The sequence below is a fragment of the Pristiophorus japonicus genome, chromosome 15, assembly GCF_044704955.1.
Source record: "Pristiophorus japonicus isolate sPriJap1 chromosome 15, sPriJap1.hap1, whole genome shotgun sequence".
NCBI classification, from domain to species: domain Eukaryota; kingdom Metazoa; phylum Chordata; class Chondrichthyes; family Pristiophoridae; genus Pristiophorus; species Pristiophorus japonicus.
The window spans coordinates 90,545,291-90,563,385 of NC_091991.1; the positions used below are offsets into that span (position 1 = coordinate 90,545,291).

The window sequence follows — 18,095 nt, forward strand, 5'->3', positions numbered from 1 at the left end:
GAAAGGGGAGGAAATTCTGAAACGTGTACAGGAGAACTTTCTTAGTTAGTATGCTTGAAGCCTAACAATGAAGGAAGCAGTGCTGGACCTAGTTCTGGAGAATAAAGTAGGACAAGTGGAGCATGTGTCTGTGGGGAATATTTGGGAAATCGTGATCACAATATCATTTGGTTTAGCGTAGATATCGAACAGGACAAGGAACAATCAAATGTGAAAATATTCAACTGGAGTTGAAAAGGGCCAGGAATGGAAACAAAGATTCCCTCAGCAACCCAAGGTGTATCCCATCCAGATCGGGTGATTTTTCTACTTTGAGCATTGCCAGCCATTTAACTACCTCCTCTTTATCTAACTCTGTCATATCCAATTTCTCTACTCCCTCCTCCTTTACTGTGACATTGGCAGCATCCTCTTCTTTGGTGAAAACAGATGCAAAGTGCTAATTTAGTACCTCAGCCATGCCCTTTGCCTGCACAAGAAAATCACCTTTTTGGTCTCTAATCGTCCCTACCCTTGTTCAAAAAAGGGTGTAAGGATAAACCCAGCAACTCCATCATCATAGGCAGTCCCTCAGAATTGAGGAAGACTTGCTTCCACTCTTAGAATGAGTCCTTAGGTAGCTGAACAGTCTAATACGAGAGCCACAGTCCCTGCCACAGGTGGGACAGACAGTCGTTGAGGGTAAGGGAGGGTAGGACAGGTTTGCCACACGTTCCTTCCACTGCCTGCACTTGTTTTCTGCATGCACTCAGTGATGAGACTCGAGGCACTCAGCGCCCTCCCGGGTGCACTTCCTCCACTCCGGGCGGTCTTTGGCCAGGTGTCGGAAGGGATGCCACACTTTATCAGGGAGGCTTTGAGGATGTCTTTGTAACGTTTCCTCTGTCCACTCTTGGCTCGTTTGCCATGAAGGAGTTTCGAGTGGAGCACTTGCTTTGGGAGTCTCGTGTCTGGCATGCGGACATGCAGAGCTGATCAAGCAAGATCACTCAGTTTAATCTCGGTAGTGGGGAAGCTTTTAGAAATGATAATCAGGGACAAAATGAACAATCACTTGGACATGTGTGGATTAATTAAGGAAAGCCAGCATGGATTTGTTAAAGGCAAATCATTTTAACTAACTTGATCGAGTTTTTTGATGAGGTCACACAGAGGGTAACAATGCAGCGAAGGTTCACCAAACTGATTCTTAGGATGGCAGGACTGTCATATGAGGAGAACTTGGGACGACTAGGGCTATATTCACTAGAGTTTAGAAGAATGAGGGGATCTCATTGAAATGTATAAAATTCTGACTGGGTTGGATGGACTGGATGCAGGGAGGATGTTTCCCCTGGCTGGGAAGTCTAGAACAAGGGGTCACAGTCTCAGGATACAGAGTAGGAAATTTAGGACCGAGATGAGGAGAAATGTTTTCACTCAGAGGGTGGTGAACCTGTGGAATTCCCTACCACAGAAGGCTGTGGAGGCCAAGTCACTGAATATATTTAAGAGGAAGATAGATAGATTTCTAGACACAAAAGGTATCAAGGGGTATGGGGAGAAAGTGGAAATATGGTGTTGATCAGCCACGATCATATTGAATGGCGGTGCAGACTCGGAAGGGCCAAATGGCCTACTACTGCTTCTATTTTTTATGTTTCTATGTTGATGAGGGCAATGCGGTTGATGTGATGTGCATGGACTTCCAAAAGGCATTTGATAAAGTGTGACATAAAGGCCCCAAGTTTCCACACAATAAAAAACGGGCGCCCCTCCGAGCTGGGCGCCCGTTTTTCGCGCTGAAAACGGCGCCGGAAAAAAAACGCGCGATTCTGGAGCGCCCTGCAGCTCCATGTGTGCTTGGCACGGCGCCCAGGGGGACGGAGCCTACTACTCGTGCCGATTTTGTAAGTGGGAGGGGGCGGGTACCATTTAAATTAGTTTTTTTCCTGCCGGCAACCCTGCGCGTGCGTGTTGGAGCGTTCGCGCACGCGCAGTGTGAAGGAAACATTGGCACTCGGCCATTTTTGTAGTTCTTTGTAGCTGTTTAATTTTTGAACATTTTTTAATAAAAGCACATTGCCATCAGCACTGAGACTTCTTGCAGCAGTGAGAAGGCTGCAGGAAGCCTCAGAAAGTTGAGGCAGCCGTTTCCCGACGGCCTCCCCCCCACTGCCGTCGGGAATGGCTGCTCAACTTGTGAGGCTTCCTGCAGCCTTCTCACGGTCTCCTTTCCCCCCCCGCCCGCCGTCGGGAATGGCTTCCTCCTCCCCCCCTGCTGTCGAACAAACGGCTGCCTCAACTTGTGAGGCTTGCTGCAGCATTCTCCCTGGCTGAAGCACTTTCACACAGGTAGGAAGATGGTTTATTTAATCTTTTCTTTGCTTATAAATTTTTATTCAGGTTGGATTTATTTGTATAATATTTGTATAAGTATAAATAAGGATTTATTATAGAATTTAATGACTTCCTCTCCCCCCCCCCCACCTCGTTCCGGACGCCTAATTTGTAACCTGCGCCTGATTTTTTAATGTGTAGACAAGATTTTTTCAGTTCTACAAAAATCTTCATTTGCTCCATTCTTAGTTAGTTTGGAGTACGTTTTCACTGTGGAAACTTTGAAATCAGGCGTCAGTGGCCGGACACACCCCCTTTTGAAGAAAAAATTCTGTTCCAAAGTGAAACTGTTCTAACTGACTAGAACTGCAGAAAAAAAAATGTGGAGAATTGCAATTTCTAAGATAATCCGTTCTCCACCAGTTGCTCCTAAAAATTAGGCGCAAATCATGTGGAAACTTGGGCCCAATAGGTTTGCCAGCAAAGTTGAAGTCCATGGAATAAAAGGACAGTGGCAGCATGGATACGGAATTGGCTAGATGACAGGAAACAGAGAGTAGTGGTGAATGGTTGTTTTCGGACTGGAGGAAGGTATATAGTAGTGTTCGCCAGGATCGATACTAAGACCACTGCTTTTCTTGATCTATATTAATAATTTGGACTTAATGTACAGGGCACAATTTTAAAATTTGCAAATGACACAAAACTTAGAAGTATAGTGAACAGTGAGAACGATGGTGATAGACTTCAAGAAGACATAGACAGGCTGGTGAAATGGAAGCTGAAATTTAATGCAGAAAAGTGCGAAGTGCTATATTTTGGTAGGAAGGAGAGGCAATATAAACTAAAGAGTACAATCCTAAAGTGGGTGGCCTGAATAGAGAGACATAGAAACATAGAAAATAGGTGCAGGAGTAGGCCATTCGGCCCTTCGAGCCTGCACCACCATTCAATAAGATCATGGCTGATCATTCACCTCAGTACCCCTTTCCTGCCTTCTCTCCATACCCCTTGATCCCTTTAGCCATAAGGGCCATAGCTAACTCCCTCTTAAATATATCCAATGAACTGGCATCAACAACTCTCTGCGGTAGAGAATTCCACAGGTTAACAACTCTCTGAGTGAAGAAGTTTCTCCTCATCTCAGTCTTAAATGGCTTACCCCTTACCACTAGTCACTGCCTGCCATTCTGAAAAGGACCCGTTTATCCCGACTCTCTGCTTCCTGTCTGCCAACCAGTTCTCTATCCACGTCAATGCATTACCCCCAATACCATGTGCTTTAATTTTGCACACCAATCTCTTGTGTGGAACCTTGTCAAAAGCCTTTTGAATGTCCAAATTGTGCCCTGTACACTAAGTCCAAATTATTAATATAGATCAAGAAAAGCAGTGGTCTTAGTATCGATCCTGGCGAACACTACTATATACCTTCCTCCAGTCCTCTGGTTCTGGACTTCCCCAACATCGGGAACATTCTTCCTGCATCTAATCTGTCCAGTCCAATCAGAATTTTATATGTTTCTATGAGATACCCTCTCATTCTTCAAAATTCCAGTGAATATAAGCCCAGTCGATCCAATCTCTCCTCATATGTCAGTCCGGGAATCAGTCTGGTGAACCTTCGCTGCACTCCCTCAATAGCAAGAACGTCCTTCCTCAGATTAGAAGACCAAAACTGAACACAATATTCCAGGTGAGGCCTCACCAAAGCCCTGTACAACTGCAGTAAGACCTCCCTGCTCTTATACTCAAATCCCCTAGCTATGAAGGCCAACATACCATTTGCCTTCTTCACCTCCTGCTGTACCTACATGCCAACTTTCAATGACTGATGTACCATGACACCCAGGTCTCATTGCACTCCCCTCTTCCTAATTTGCCGCCATTCAATTAATATTCTGCCTTCGTGTTTTTGCCTCCAAAGTGGATAACCTCACATTTATCCACTTTATACTGCATCTGCCATGCATTTGTCCACTCACCTAACCTGTCCAAGTTACCCTGCAGCCTCTTAGCAGCCTCCTCACAGCTCACACCGCCACTCAGCTTAGTGTCATCTGCAAACTTGGAGATATTACACTCAATTTCTTCATCTAAATCATTAATGTATATTGTAAATAGCTGGGGTTCCAGCACTGAGCCCTGCGGCACTCCACTAGTCACTGCCTGCCATTCTGAAAAGGACCCGTTTATCCCAACTCTCTGCTTCCTGTCTGCCAACCAGTTCTCTATCCACGTCAATACATTATCCCCAATACCATGTTCTTTAATTTTGCACACCAATCTCTTGTGTGGAACCTTGTCAAAAGCCTTTTGAAAGTCCAAATACACCACATCCACTGGTTCTCCCTTGTCCACTCTACTAGTTACATCCTCAAAATAATTCCTGAAGATTTGTCAAACTTCCATTTCATAAATCCATGCTGACTTGGACTGATCCTGTCAATCCTTTTCAGTGACGCTGCTATTTCATCTTTAATAATTGATTCCAACATTTTTCCCACTACTGATGTCAGGCTAACCGGTCTATAATTACCCGTTTTCTCTCTCCCTTTTTTAAAAAGTGGTGTTACATTAGCTACCCTCCAGTCCATAGGAACTGATCCAAAGAAGATAGACTGTTGGAAAATGATCACCAATGCATCCACTATTTCTAGGGACACTTCCTTAAGTACTGTGGGATGCAGACTATCAGGCCCCGGGGATTTATTGGCCTTCAATCCCATCAATTTCCTGCCTAATAAGGATTTCCTTCGGTTCCTCCTTCTCACTAGACCCTCGGTCCCCTAGTATTTCCAGAAGGTTATTTGTGTCCTCCTTCGTGAAGACAGAACCAAAATATTTCTTCAACAGGTCTCCCATTTCTTTGTTCCCCATTATAAATTCACCTGAATCTGACTGCAAGGGACCTACGTTTGTCTTCACTAAACTTTTCTCTTCACATATCTATAGAAGCTTTTGCAGTCAGTTTTTATCTTCCCAGCAAGCTTCCTCTCGTACTCTATTTCCCCCCTCCTAATTAAACTCTCTGTCCTCCTCTGCTGAATTCTAAATTTCTCCCAGTCCTCAGGTTTGCTAGGTTTGCTGCTTTTGCTGCCAATTTATATGCCTCTTCCTTGAATTTAACCCTATCCTTAATTTCCCTTGTTAGCCACGGTTGAGCTACCTTCCCCGTTTTATTTTTACTCCAGACAGGGATGTACAATTGTTGAAGTTCATCCATGTGATCTTTAAATGTTTGCCATTGCCTATCCACCACCAACCCTTTAAGTATCATTTTCCAGTCTATTCTAGCCAACTTACGTCTCATACCATCGAAGTTACCTTTCCTTAAGTTCAGGGCTCTAGTCTCTGAATTAACTGTGTCACTCTCCATCTTAATAAAGAATTCTACCATATTATGGTCACTCTTCCCCAAGGGGCCTCACACAACAATATTGCTAATTAGTCCTTTCTCATTATACATCACCCAGTCTAGGATGGCCAGCCCTCTAGTTGGTTCCTCGACATATTGGTGTAGTAAACCATCCCTAATACACTCCAGGAAATCCTCCTCCACCGTATTGCTACCAGTTTGGTTAGCCCAATCTATATGTAAATTAAAGTCGGCCATGATAACTGCTGTACCTTTATTGCACGCATCCCTAATTTCTTGTTTGATGCTGTCCCCAACCTCACTACTGCTGTTTGGTGGTCTGTACACAACTCCCACTCGCGTTTTCTGCCTTTGGTAATCCGCAGCTCCACCCATACAGATTCTACATCATCCAAGCTAATGTCCTTCCTTACTATTGCGTTAATTTCCTCTTTAACCAGCAGCACTACCCCACCTCCTTTTCTTTTCTGTCTATCCTTCCTGAATGTTGAATACCCCTGGATGTTGAGTTCCCAGCCTTGGTTACCCTAGAGCCATGTCTCCGTGATGCCAATTATATCATATTCATTAATTGCTGCCTGTGCAGTTAATTCGTCCACCTTATTACGAATACTCCTCGCATTGAGACACAGAGCCTTCAGGCTTGTCTTTTTAACACTCTTTGCCCCTTTAAAATTTTGCTCTAATGGGGCCCTTTTGATTTTTGTCATGGGTTTCTCTGCCCTCCACTTTTACTTTTCTTTCTATCTTTTGCTTCTGCCCCCATTCTACTTCTGTCTGTCTCCCTGCATAGGTTCCGATCCACTTGCCATATTAGTTTAACCCCTCCCCAACAGCACTAGCAAACACTCCCCCTAGGACATTGATTCCGGTCCTGCCTAGGTGCAGACCGTCTGGTTTATACTGGTCCCACCTCCCCCAGAACCGGTTCCAATGTCCCAGTAATTTGAATCCCTCCCTTCCGCACCACTCAAGCCACGTATTCATCTGAGCTATCCTGCGATTCCTACTCTGACTAGCACTTGGCACTGGTAGCAATCCTGAGATTACTACCTTTTGAGGTCCTACTTTTTAATTTAACTCCTAGCTCCCTAAATTCACCTTGTCGGCCCTCATTCTGTTTTTTTACCTAATGCATTGGTACCTATATGCAGCACGACAACTGGCTGTTCCCCTTCCCCCTCCAAAATGTCCTGCAACCGCTCCGAGACATCCTTGACCATTGCACCAGGGAGGCAACATACCATCCTGGAGTCTCGATTGCGGCAGCAGAAACGTCTGTCTATTCCCCTTACAATAGAATCTCCTACCACTCTAGCTCTCCCATTCTTTTTCCTGCCCTCCTGTGTAGCAGAGCCACTCACGGCGCCATGACTTGGCTGCTGCTGCTCTCCCCTAATGAGTCATCCCCACCAGCAGTACCCAAAACGGTGTATCTGTTTTGGAGGGGGATGACCGCAGGGGACACCTGCACTACCTTGTTGGTCTCCCATTCCCTATCTGTCTGTGTAACCTTTACCTGCGATAAGACAACTCACTAAACGTGCTATTCACTTCATCCTCAGCATCGCGGATGCTCCAAAGTGAATCCACCCGCACTCCAGTGCCGCAATGCAGTCTGTCAGGGGCTGCAGCAGGACACACTTCCCGCACGTGTAGTTGTCAGGGAAGCATCCCTGAGTTCCCACATATCACAGGAGGAGCATGACACGTGTCCGAGGTCTCTTGCCATGACTTAACCCCTAGATTAACTTAATTGGCAACAACAGTGATAAAGTTACCTACTGATAAAGGAAAAGAAAAAGAAAAACTACTCGCCAATCACCAGCCAATCACTTACCCGCTTGGCTGTGACATCACCTTTTGATTTCTTTCTACTTCTTTGTTTACCTTCTGTCCCTGCAGCTGCACTGGCTGGTCTCCGACTCCCCGAACTCCTGCCTCCTCCTCGACGAGCCTTTTTATAGGCCTCACGCTGCTCCGAACTCTCCGAGTTGAGACCTGGGGGTATATGTGTACAAATCATTGAAGGTGGCAGGGCAGATTGAGAAAGTGGTTAAAAAAGCATACAGGATCCTGGGGCTTCATAAATAGAGGCATAGAGTACAAAAGCAAGGATGTTATGATGAACCTTTATAAAACACTGGTTCGGCCCCAACTGTGTCTAATTCTAGGCACCGCACTTTAGGAAGGAGGTGAAGACCTTAGGGAGGGTGCAGAAAAGATTTACGAGAATCGTTCCAGGGATGAGGGACTTCAGTTGCGTGGATTGACTGGAGAAGCTGGGGTTATTCTTCTTGCAGCAGAGAAGATTGAGAGAAGATTTGATAGAGGTGTTCAAAATCATGAGGGGTCTGGACAGAGTAGATAGAGAGAAACTGTTCACGTTGGAGGAAGAGTCGAGAACCAGAGGACGCAGATTTAAGGTGATTGGCAAAAGAACCAAAGGTGACATGAGGAAAAATGTTTTTACACAGCGAGTGGTTAGGAACTTGGGTGTATAGGGCACTGCCAGAAAGGGTGATGGAGTCAGATTCAATCGTGGCTTTCAAAAGGGAGTTGGATAAGTACCTGCAGGGCTATGGGGGAAGGGCGGGGGAATGGGAGTAGCTGAAGTGCTCTTGCAGAGAGCCGGCATGGGCTCGACAGGCTGAATGGCCTCCTTCTGTGCTGTAACCATTCTATGATTCTACATGGGCAGCGTGTGTGCCACCATGCATACTGTTGTTGAGCGGCCTAAGCAATGTTCCTTAAAGAGAAACGGGCACAAAATCTGTTCACAATGTTATTTTTATGGAGCCGGAAGGAGTCGGAATGCTTTATCTGGCTTCACAAAATGACTGCAGTCAGCTGCAGCCCGGGCTCGTGCCTCTCAGCCTCGCCTCCCCAGGATTTATTTTCATATGTGGATGTGAATCGCATTCAAAGAATGAAGTAAACCACAGCTATGATTGATAATCATTAATATTCCACAAGAATAAGTTGGAATTGAGTGAAAGCACTTAAAGGGAGATGTAACTGAATTCTTATCACCCCAGAAGCTGCAAGGCTCATCAGGACCTTTGCTTCTGACCGAGGAAGAGAAACGCACTCTGATTGCTGAAGGATACCCAGTTCCTGTCAAACTGCCACTCACAAAAGCAGAAGAGAAGGCGCTCAAGAAAATACGCAGAAAAATTAAGAACAAGGTAAGGAAGATAACCATGTTAAAGTGCTGCTTTACTTAGCAACCTCATGGCTTCATGTACTATCTTACTGGAAATGCAGAAACATTTGGATTTGCGATTGGAAATTGGCTAAGCTCCAATTATCTCCCTAAATTATTAAGAATCATGTAGAAATATGCTGAAAATGGAGCAATACTAAAATGTTGGTGAAATCCATGTGTATTAATCATACTGGATCAATTATTGCAGTAGATGTAAAAGTCTTAAGGCAAAAAGAAAGCTAATACAACCCATGGAAGCTAAAATAAAGACAAGTTTTGACCAGGACTAAATAGCTGCTGATTTCCAGACATGAAAACTCACTCTCCTTATTTTCTCTGGCAGTTTAGTGTGTATTTTATTATAAGTAAAATTTAAGGGCATATTAATGATTATAAATCATGAAAGTCCATCATCAGTTCTCAAAACTAGATTCTCCTAGATAGCAAACCAGCTGGAATAATGTTTGTTTTTGGCAGATCTCTGCCCAAGAGAGCAGAAGGAAGAAGAAAGAATACATGGATACGCTAGAGAAAAAGTAAGTCTGTTATGATTTAAAGTCACAGCGGTCCTGATAATTTTGTGTAGGTAATGCCCATTTTTTATATAACTTTGCTTACTTGGTACTACGCTTGCCTCTTGAGTCAGAAAGTTGTGGTTCAAGCCCAGCTTCAGTGCAGTACTGAGGGAGTGCTACGTTGTCAGAGATACAGTTTTTTGGATGAGACATTAAACCAGTATATGCCTGTTCAGATGGATATAAAAGATCTCCTGGCACTATTCAAAGAAGAACAGGGAGTTCTCTTAGTGTCCTAACCAATATTTATCCCTTAGTCATTACCGCTTAAAAATAATTGCCTTCTCATTCGTTCATTCGCTGTTATGTAGAAAAGTGTCTGCCAGTTTGTATACAGCAACCTTGCTGCGTGAAAATTGGCTGACACATTTTCTACATAACAATAGTCACTGCACTTCAAATTGGCCATAAAGTGCATTGGATACCACGATGATGTGAAAGATCCTATATAAATACAAGTTCTTACTTGGTTACTTATATCCTTAGCATTCTTCTGAAATTTTTCATTAAAAAATCTGCTTATTGATTGCTTATCTCAAAGGGCCCCCTTAAATAGATTATTGCATCTTTGGGTCAGATAGGATAAAATGCCCTTCTGTCTGGGAGAGCAGAATAGTTAAAATGGTGCATCTTGTCTGTCTTAGACAGGTAAGAATTATGGCTTGTCTCTGCGATAAATAAATGAGGATAGATAACATGGGGGGAATTATCCTTCATGATCCTGCCTGAAAAATCACAGCGAGGGATTTCTGAAAATTCAGATGATGTGACCTACTGCCACCTCAGCGCTCCAATCGGGAATTTTCACCCCAGCCAGAACCACCGCCGGCCGTTCCTTCCCCGCGCACTGTATGCAAATGGTGGCAGGGGCACATGACCTGTATCCCTGGGCCATTTTCATCATCCTGTGCCACCATGTGGAAAGTAGTGGTTGTCTCCACAGCGGTGATGAAGGCCTCAAGATGCCCCATTGGAGGTAAGGGGCCTTATAACAGCCTCATCTCCCCAGTCAGCTTCAGAGAAACTTACGTGCTGAAGGTCTCAATCTTGTTTAAGGCCTTCATCGGGAACTTTACTTCTGATCTTTGGGATGTTTCTGCCCCTTTAAGGTCCCCTGTCATCACCTCTGATGCTGTGTTGTTGAATTCACGGCAGCTATTCTCCACCTTTGAATGAGTGGACTCCCTCTTGGTCTAGAGAAGCAAGGCGGGTGCCTCCCATACATATGTAAAAACCCTGACCCAGGAAAATGGGGTGGGCAGATATGAGGGATAGGCAGCACTACTGCTCTGCTAGTACTCTGCCCCAAAGAGAAGATGCCCTTCCCAATACCTCTTTCAGGTAGTCGGATAGATAAATACGGCATTCTGTCTCACGCCTACATAGCAGATGATTGTTGAGAAGACATTTTCTATTTTTTGTCCAAGGTAATGAGATTAAGATAATCAATGAATTTGGAACGGTGGCACCGCACATTGAACTGGAGTTGTGCAGATTCGTTCTTCCATTTGACGGAATTGCCTGTCTTAGCATTAGGAGGCACCAAGCCAATCCAAGGAGAATTGGAAGGCAAACCTCGTTGCTCAGAGTGGAACTGATAGAAGTCCGAGAGCAATGTTGTCCATTGACCATGTTGGTTTATTGCCTGAAAAGAAGAAAAATCAGATTCAGAAAGATATATTAAATAGTATGTTCATCTCTCTTTAACAGCAGGTTTCATGGAATATCATGTGCTTTCCTCTGAGATAGTCAACTAATAAAGTATCATTTGTCATCTCCCTCCTGCATAGCAGAATAAATTAGATAGAACAGTCAATCTCATTCCTATATAGTAAGATTGCTAATACAGGCAACTATCGATTATCCGTGCACGGATCCAATGGGAAACCGTTGCAACGGGATTTAAGACAGCTCCAAATAATTTGGAAAAATCGCCTTCCAAACACTCTGCTCATTTGTATTTGCTCACTCACTCTCTCTCTCACACTCTCACTCTCTCTCACACTCTCTCTCTCTCACACTCTCTCTCTCACACTCTCTCTCTCACACTCTCTCTCTCACACTCTCTCTCACACTCTCTCTCTCACTCTCTCTCTCACACTCTCACTCTCTCTCACACTCTCTCTCTCTCACACTCTCTCACTCTCTCTCTCACACTCTCTCTCTCACACTTCTCTCTCTCACACTCTCTCTCTCACTCACACTCTCTCTCACACTCTCTCACGCACTCACTCACCGTAAAAATCACCCTCCTCTGCCCTTGCTTTGCTGGTGTGCGTGCTGCTGCAGCCGCTGTCTCTCGCGGCCGCCGCTGATGTTGGGAACGGGGGCAGTGCCGGCACCGGGTTCCAGGCACAGAACCTGTACATAAATATTGGTAATGTCCATCTTTTGTTACTGTTTGTAGCTGATTGTATTTATTCATTAAAGTTTTAACTTTAAAATGTAGACTCACCCTAACAGGAAAAACTATTTACCCGGAATAGCCCAATCCCCGAGGGAGCCGGATAATCGAGAGTTGCCTGTAGTATTCTTCATCATTGCCCCACTTTTTTCTTACCAGGGTGGAATCCTGTTCAAATGAAAACAGTGAACTTCGTAAAAAGGTGGAAAATCTGGAAAAGGCAAACAGGTAATGGTGCTGCCTTTTGCTCCCTTATTTGCAGTCTAATCAACAATTGATTCAGAGGTCACTATAGTTCTAAACTGATTCCTGAAGTTCAGAGTTTAATCCGAAACCGATTCTGTGGTGGCTTTGTGGTTGATCAGATTGAGCAGTATGTAAATGCTGGCTGCTCTGAGTTTCACTTCTTCCTGCGTGTATATAGATATCTGATGTAATTTGATGGCTGCTTTATCTGTTCAGTCTCCACATAAAAATAAATAGTTTGTCAACCAAGTGGGTGAATCATGGGACACTGCCCCTTGAAGAGTTTACATCCTTACATTTGAAGCTGTGAGATCTATATGGCATTGTATTTTAGAATTGCAGCTCAATTCTTTTCCTCTCATTATTGGCAAACGTTTGATTTAATGCTGCGTACCAGCAAGAATTTCAACACTGGTCGTTCATTTCTGGTGATTTTATAGTCTCCGGGGTTTTTTTTGAAAATTTGTTTTTATTTTCTAACTCTGAATTGATTAGTATCACTTCCAGTTTTGTAATACATTTTATTATTTCTCATGTTATGTTTTTTGATTTGAGACCTCTGTGTGTTATCTGTAATGAAAACCTTATCCGTTGACAGATGATTGATTTATGTTGATGCTAATGATCAGATTAGAGCCTTGTACGTACTGCTGTGTGTCCTTTCCAGAAACCCAGATTAATATCTATGTTGATTCCCAATATTGCACAACTTTCCATAGTCTGGAAAAAAAAGTGCTTATTGTGCACACTTGAAATACTGGACTCTAAGAATGGAATCACTCAATCCTTTGCATTAGTCCATGAAAGTGTTCAGATCAGTTTAGAATATCAAAGCCAATGCGAGAACAATGATTAATCTGAAATACAGGCTGACTCAGTGACCGGGTGGAAGCATCAAGGTCTTCTATATCTTCCACAAGTTCCTGTGGCAAAATTCAGAGGTTCCATATTGTTTTAGGTCTCCTGTAAAGGAGCCGTGATCTAATACAGGTCCAGTTATCCAGAATTAAGAGCCCTATTTGAACAGAGAAGCATTCACTCAGCATTTGTTGAGGAGGCCATACAAGTGAATGACAGGTATCCCCGCTATCTGCAGGTCTTGAGGTTACCTTTTGATGGATCTACTTGTATTACTGGATAATTACAAACTCCGATGTTTCTGCTCAAGGGCTGAGCTAATGTTAGTGATGTCAGGCATGCCTTTCTATACGCTCACTTTTCCTTTCTTAGAAATCTGAAGAGTAGAAGCAAGGATATCATGGCTGATTATCCCCTACTGACCTCACTGAATATGGTTCCTAGACATCCTACAGTTGGAAAAAGATCCACCAATTAGCCTTATAGTATTAAATGGAAAACATTTGGTAACTAGTGGCTCCTGTCAAAAAATTAGCCCACCCACCTGTTACATGTCTAGATTTCTTTCTGGCTTTCAAATTTTAGATCACAGTCATTAGTGAATCCCAATTCACTATGTTTTAGAGCGTGTGTTCACTAGTCTTAATTCACTGGGGGCGAAATTCGGTTACGCCCCATTTGGGAGCGGTAACCGAGGAAAGGTGGGACTTCCTGTGCCCGGCGCAGGGCAAAAAGGGGTCACCGCGCATAGTGATGATGTAATCGCCGGAGATGCAGCGACCCGGCGGGGGCGCGGCGCTGCCGTGTTCGTGCCGCCATTAACTCCCGCGCAATTTCACGGGTGCCGGTCGAAAACAGTTTTGTGCCCCCGGAGGCACTAATTGGAAGCGCAGAACAGGGGAGTTTTGACCCCACTATGTTTCAGAGAGTGTGTTCATTTGTCTAGATATTTAGATAATGTGCCCCAGATAATGAACAGAACTACCTTTCCGTATTTTTAGCTACTGGAATTACCCTTGTCTCCGTAAGCTCCCTCTCCTATCCTTGACTAATAGAGCATCACAACTTCAAACTCACTCTGTGGTTTTCTTCCCTACAAGTGATAGATTAATGAATCTTGCAGCATAGGAGGCCGTTCGACCCATTGTGTCTATGTTGGCTCTTTGAAAGAGCTATCCAATTAGTCCCACTCCCCTGCTCTTTCCCCATAGCCCTGCAAATCTTTCCTTTTCAAGTATATATCCAATTCCCGTTTGAAAGTTAATATTGAATCATCTTCCATCGTCCTTTCAGGTGGTGCATTCCAGATCATAACAACTCGTTGCATAAAATAATTTCTCCTCACCTCCTCCCACCCCGCGCCCCTCGGATTTTTTGTCAATTGTTTTAAACCTGTGTTATCAATCCTCCTGCCAGTGGAAACGTTTCTCCTGATCTACTCTATCAAAACTCTTCATAATTTTAAACACCTCTATAAAATCTCCACTTAACATTCTCTGCTCAAAGGAGAACAATCCCAGCTTCTCTTATTTCTTTGAATAATTGAAACCTCTCATCCTTCGTACCATTCTAGCAAATCTCCTCTGCACTCTCTCCCAAGGCCTTGACATCCTCCTTAAAGTGCGGTGCCCGGAATTGAACGCAGTACTCCAGCTGAGGCCCAATCAGTGATTTTATAAAGGTTTACCATAACTTCCTTGCTTTTCTACTCTTTATACAGCGAAGGATCCCGTATGTTTTTTTTAATAGCCTCATCAATGTGGTCCTGCTACTTTCAAAGGTCTTTAACTATTTAGGAACCTCGCAAACCTAGGTTGCTAGATCCCATTGCACTTGTCTCTCCAAGCCACTCTGGAAGATGGTGTTATTAATACAGGTACAGAGTCGAAAATCCGGTAGCCTCGGGACCGAGGCTGCTCTAGATTCTGGGTATTTCCCGACTTCGGAACGTCTTTCTGACATTCTGAACGCGGAAATGCCAGAGCCCAGTTAAGGAAAGGGAGGGATTGAGGAAGTAAGGAGCGGGTGGGGGCGAGGTAAGGATCGGCGGGCCGAGGTAGGGTGGGGGCGAGGTAAGGAGCGGCGGACCGAGGTAGGGTGGGGGGGCGAGGTAAGGAGCAGGTGGTCCGGCGGGCGGCAGGGTCTGGTGAGTCGGCGGCAGGTAAAAGGTCGGCAGCGGCCTGAGGCGAGGTCGGCGGGTGACCCGAGGCGGGGGCGAGGTTGGTGGGCGGCCCCAGGCGGGGGCGAGGTTGGTGGGCGGCCCGAGGTAAGGTCGGTGTGCAGCCCGAGGCAGGGGAGAGTCGAGGGCCCGAGGCGAGGGCGAGGTTGGCGGGCGGCCCGAGGCAGGGGAGAGGTTGGTGGGCGGCCCGAGGTAAGGTCGGTGTGCAGCCCGAGGCAGGGGAGAGTCGAGGGCCCGAGGCAGGGGGCGAGGTTGGCGGGCGGCCCGAGGCAGGGGAGAGGTTCAGGGCCTGAGGCGGGGGCGAGGTCGGCGTGCGGCCCGAGGCAGGGGAGAGTCGAGGGTCCGAGGCGGGGGCGAGGTTGGCGGGCGGCCCGAGGCATGGGAGAGGTTGAGGGCCTGAGGCGGGGGCGAGGTCGGTGTGCGGCCCGAGGCAGGGGAGAGGTTGGTGGGCGGCCCGAGGTAAGGTCGGTGTGCAGCCCGAGGCAGGGGAGAGTCGAGGGCCCGAGGCAGGGGCGAGGTTGGCGGGCGGCCCGAGGCAGGGGAGAGGTTGGTGGGCGGCCCCAGGCGGGGGCGAGGTTGGTGGGCGGCCCGAGGTAAGGTCGGTGTGCAGCCCGAGGCAGGGGAGAGTCGAGGGCCCGAGGCGGGGGCGAGGTCGGCGGGCGGCCCGAGGTGGGGGAGAAGTCAGGTGCCCGAGGCGGGGATCCGGATTCCGGAACATTTTTCAGATTCCGTACGACCCCGCCACAGATCGTCCCGGTGTCTGGATTCTGGAACAGCACGGATTCCGGAACTCCGGATTTTCGAGGCTGTACCTGTATACCATACCGGAGCTGTGTTCAGATTCCAAATTAAATAACTAGATTTATTTGAAGAAATTTAAAATGGTCGAACCTATGTACAGTGATAACAGTAAACTATCGTTTCCTTTAAATCTATAATCTTCTCCAGTAACAGTCAATGTAGAGAGTCGCTTAAGCAACAGACTAATGTGCTTTTCATGGTTTAATCTTTCTCGGTCTCTCAGGCTTGAAGCTTAAATGTCCCATTAACCTTTGATCTGCCAGGAATGCATATTAATAGTTTAATGTTTTCTTTGATGGTGCCAGTTTGAATGATCCATAGATGGTTGTTTTTCTTACTGCCAGGCAACATCTTCCTTGCTCAGTTAACATTAACTCTTCAGAGAGCCAAGCACATTGAGCAGGGTGGCCATTTTAGACCTCCCCAGCTTCTGCTTTTAAACTTAGAGAGCACAGCATTTTAGTTTATATTTCCATATAAAGCTAGTTCTGCCTCAGTCTATCTATATACAGTGCCAATTAAAGGAACTTGTTACAGACCATATCAAACGCCCAAAACTGTGTCACGTCCATATTGCCTTTCTAAATGGCGAAATGTAATCTTCTGACAGTTTTAATTGTGGATTAACATTTGAATTTATGCATCCTTAGTCTGATTCTGTTGGTCTCATCCTCTAGTACTGCCATCTGTCACCTTAATACTAACGAGATGTCTGTCAGCTTTGTCTAACATGAAGCTGGCACAGAGTTCCCAACCCTCCAAGAAGAAAGCTACCTGCCTACCTAGTTTGGAAAAGCATTGGCATCATTCAGTGGATGTCCACATCCTGTTATTCTGTGTTCCAAGAAGATTAATCTTGAAGGAGAAATCTACATTGGAAAAATACCTTCTGTATGGTTATAGTACACAAAGCTCCACTGGCATTGTCTAATAGAGTGACAACTATTTTATTTATTAGGTCCTTGCTCCAGCAGCTCCAGGGACTCCAGGTTCTGGTGGCAGGGAAGATGCCCAGACCCTGCAAGATGGCCAGCACACAAACCAGCACATGCCTGATGGTAAAGACAAAAATTGTTCTGCTGTCGGTATATTGAATTAAAGCAAAGCATTCAAGATTCTCCTTCATTCTGATCTTCCACACGAGAGTAAGGCTAGGTCATAGGGAGAATTGTGGAAGGGATGCACCATACAGGCATTTTAAGCATCAGAATGTTGGTGTCCTTTTCTCCCTCTGATGTTGTATAAAATAAATATTATACTGGCATTGGAGGCAGTTCACAGAAGGTTCACGAGGTTGATTCTGGGGATGAGGGGGTTGACTTATGAGGGTAGGTTGGGCCTATACACATTGGAGTTCAGAAGAATGAGAGGTGATCTTATTGAAACATATAAGATAATGAGGGGGCTCAACAAGGTGGATGCAGAGAGGATATTTCCACTCATAGGGGAAACTGAAACTAGGGGGCATAGTCTCAGAATAAGGGGCTGCCCATTTAAAACTGAGATGAAGAGGAATTTCTTCTCTCAGAGGATTGTAAATCTGTGGAATTCTCTGCCCCAGAGAGCTGTGGAGGCTGGGTCATTGAATATATTTAAGGCGGAGATAGACAGATTTATGAGCAATAAGGGAGTAAAGGGTTATGGGGAGCGGGCAGGGAAATGGAACTGAGTCCATGATCAGATCAGCCATGATCGTATTAAATGGCGGAGCAGGCTCGAGGGGTTAAATTGCCTATATTCTTATGTTCTTATAAATATGCCTCCTAAATGTTTTTTCCCAGCTGCTGGCTCTGTCCACATCTTTGCTGTTTCCCGTTTCAGAAAATAGTCTTCTCTTCATTTTGTGCTTTTTATGTGAAAACCAGATGTTTAGTACACTGCACAGCACTAAGTGGCAAAGGGCTTTCCCTATACTTGGTGTCCGTTGCTGGTGTCTGTCCTGCCTTTCTCAGAAGCATGACAAGGCCACCATTAGTGTCTATGTTTTCTTTACTTCACAATATATGTGGAGCCATCTCATAAGTTGAGAATCCACACTAAAGCACTGTATTATCACTCAGGATAATTCTATGGATTCAGTGTTTGGTTTTGCATGCTCGATTATTGGTATCCCATTTCAATAGTAC

At 45.3% G+C, this 18,095-nt stretch overlaps 1 protein-coding gene across 3 annotated transcripts in view; it reads left to right on the forward strand.

Annotated features, from left to right (window-relative positions):
• The window catches only part of creb3l2 (cAMP responsive element binding protein 3-like 2), a 161,279-nt gene that overhangs the window by 116,754 nt on the left and 26,430 nt on the right, over window positions 1–18,095 (forward strand). For all 3 annotated transcript variants that reach the window (XM_070900697.1, XM_070900698.1, XM_070900699.1), the window contains exons 6-9: window positions 8,737–8,886; window positions 9,384–9,442; window positions 12,045–12,113; window positions 16,928–17,027. In XM_070900697.1, coding sequence (XP_070756798.1) covers window positions 8,737–8,886; window positions 9,384–9,442; window positions 12,045–12,113; window positions 16,928–17,027 — 378 coding nt within the window. The remainder of the gene's footprint in view (window positions 1–8,736; window positions 8,887–9,383; window positions 9,443–12,044; window positions 12,114–16,927; window positions 17,028–18,095) is intronic.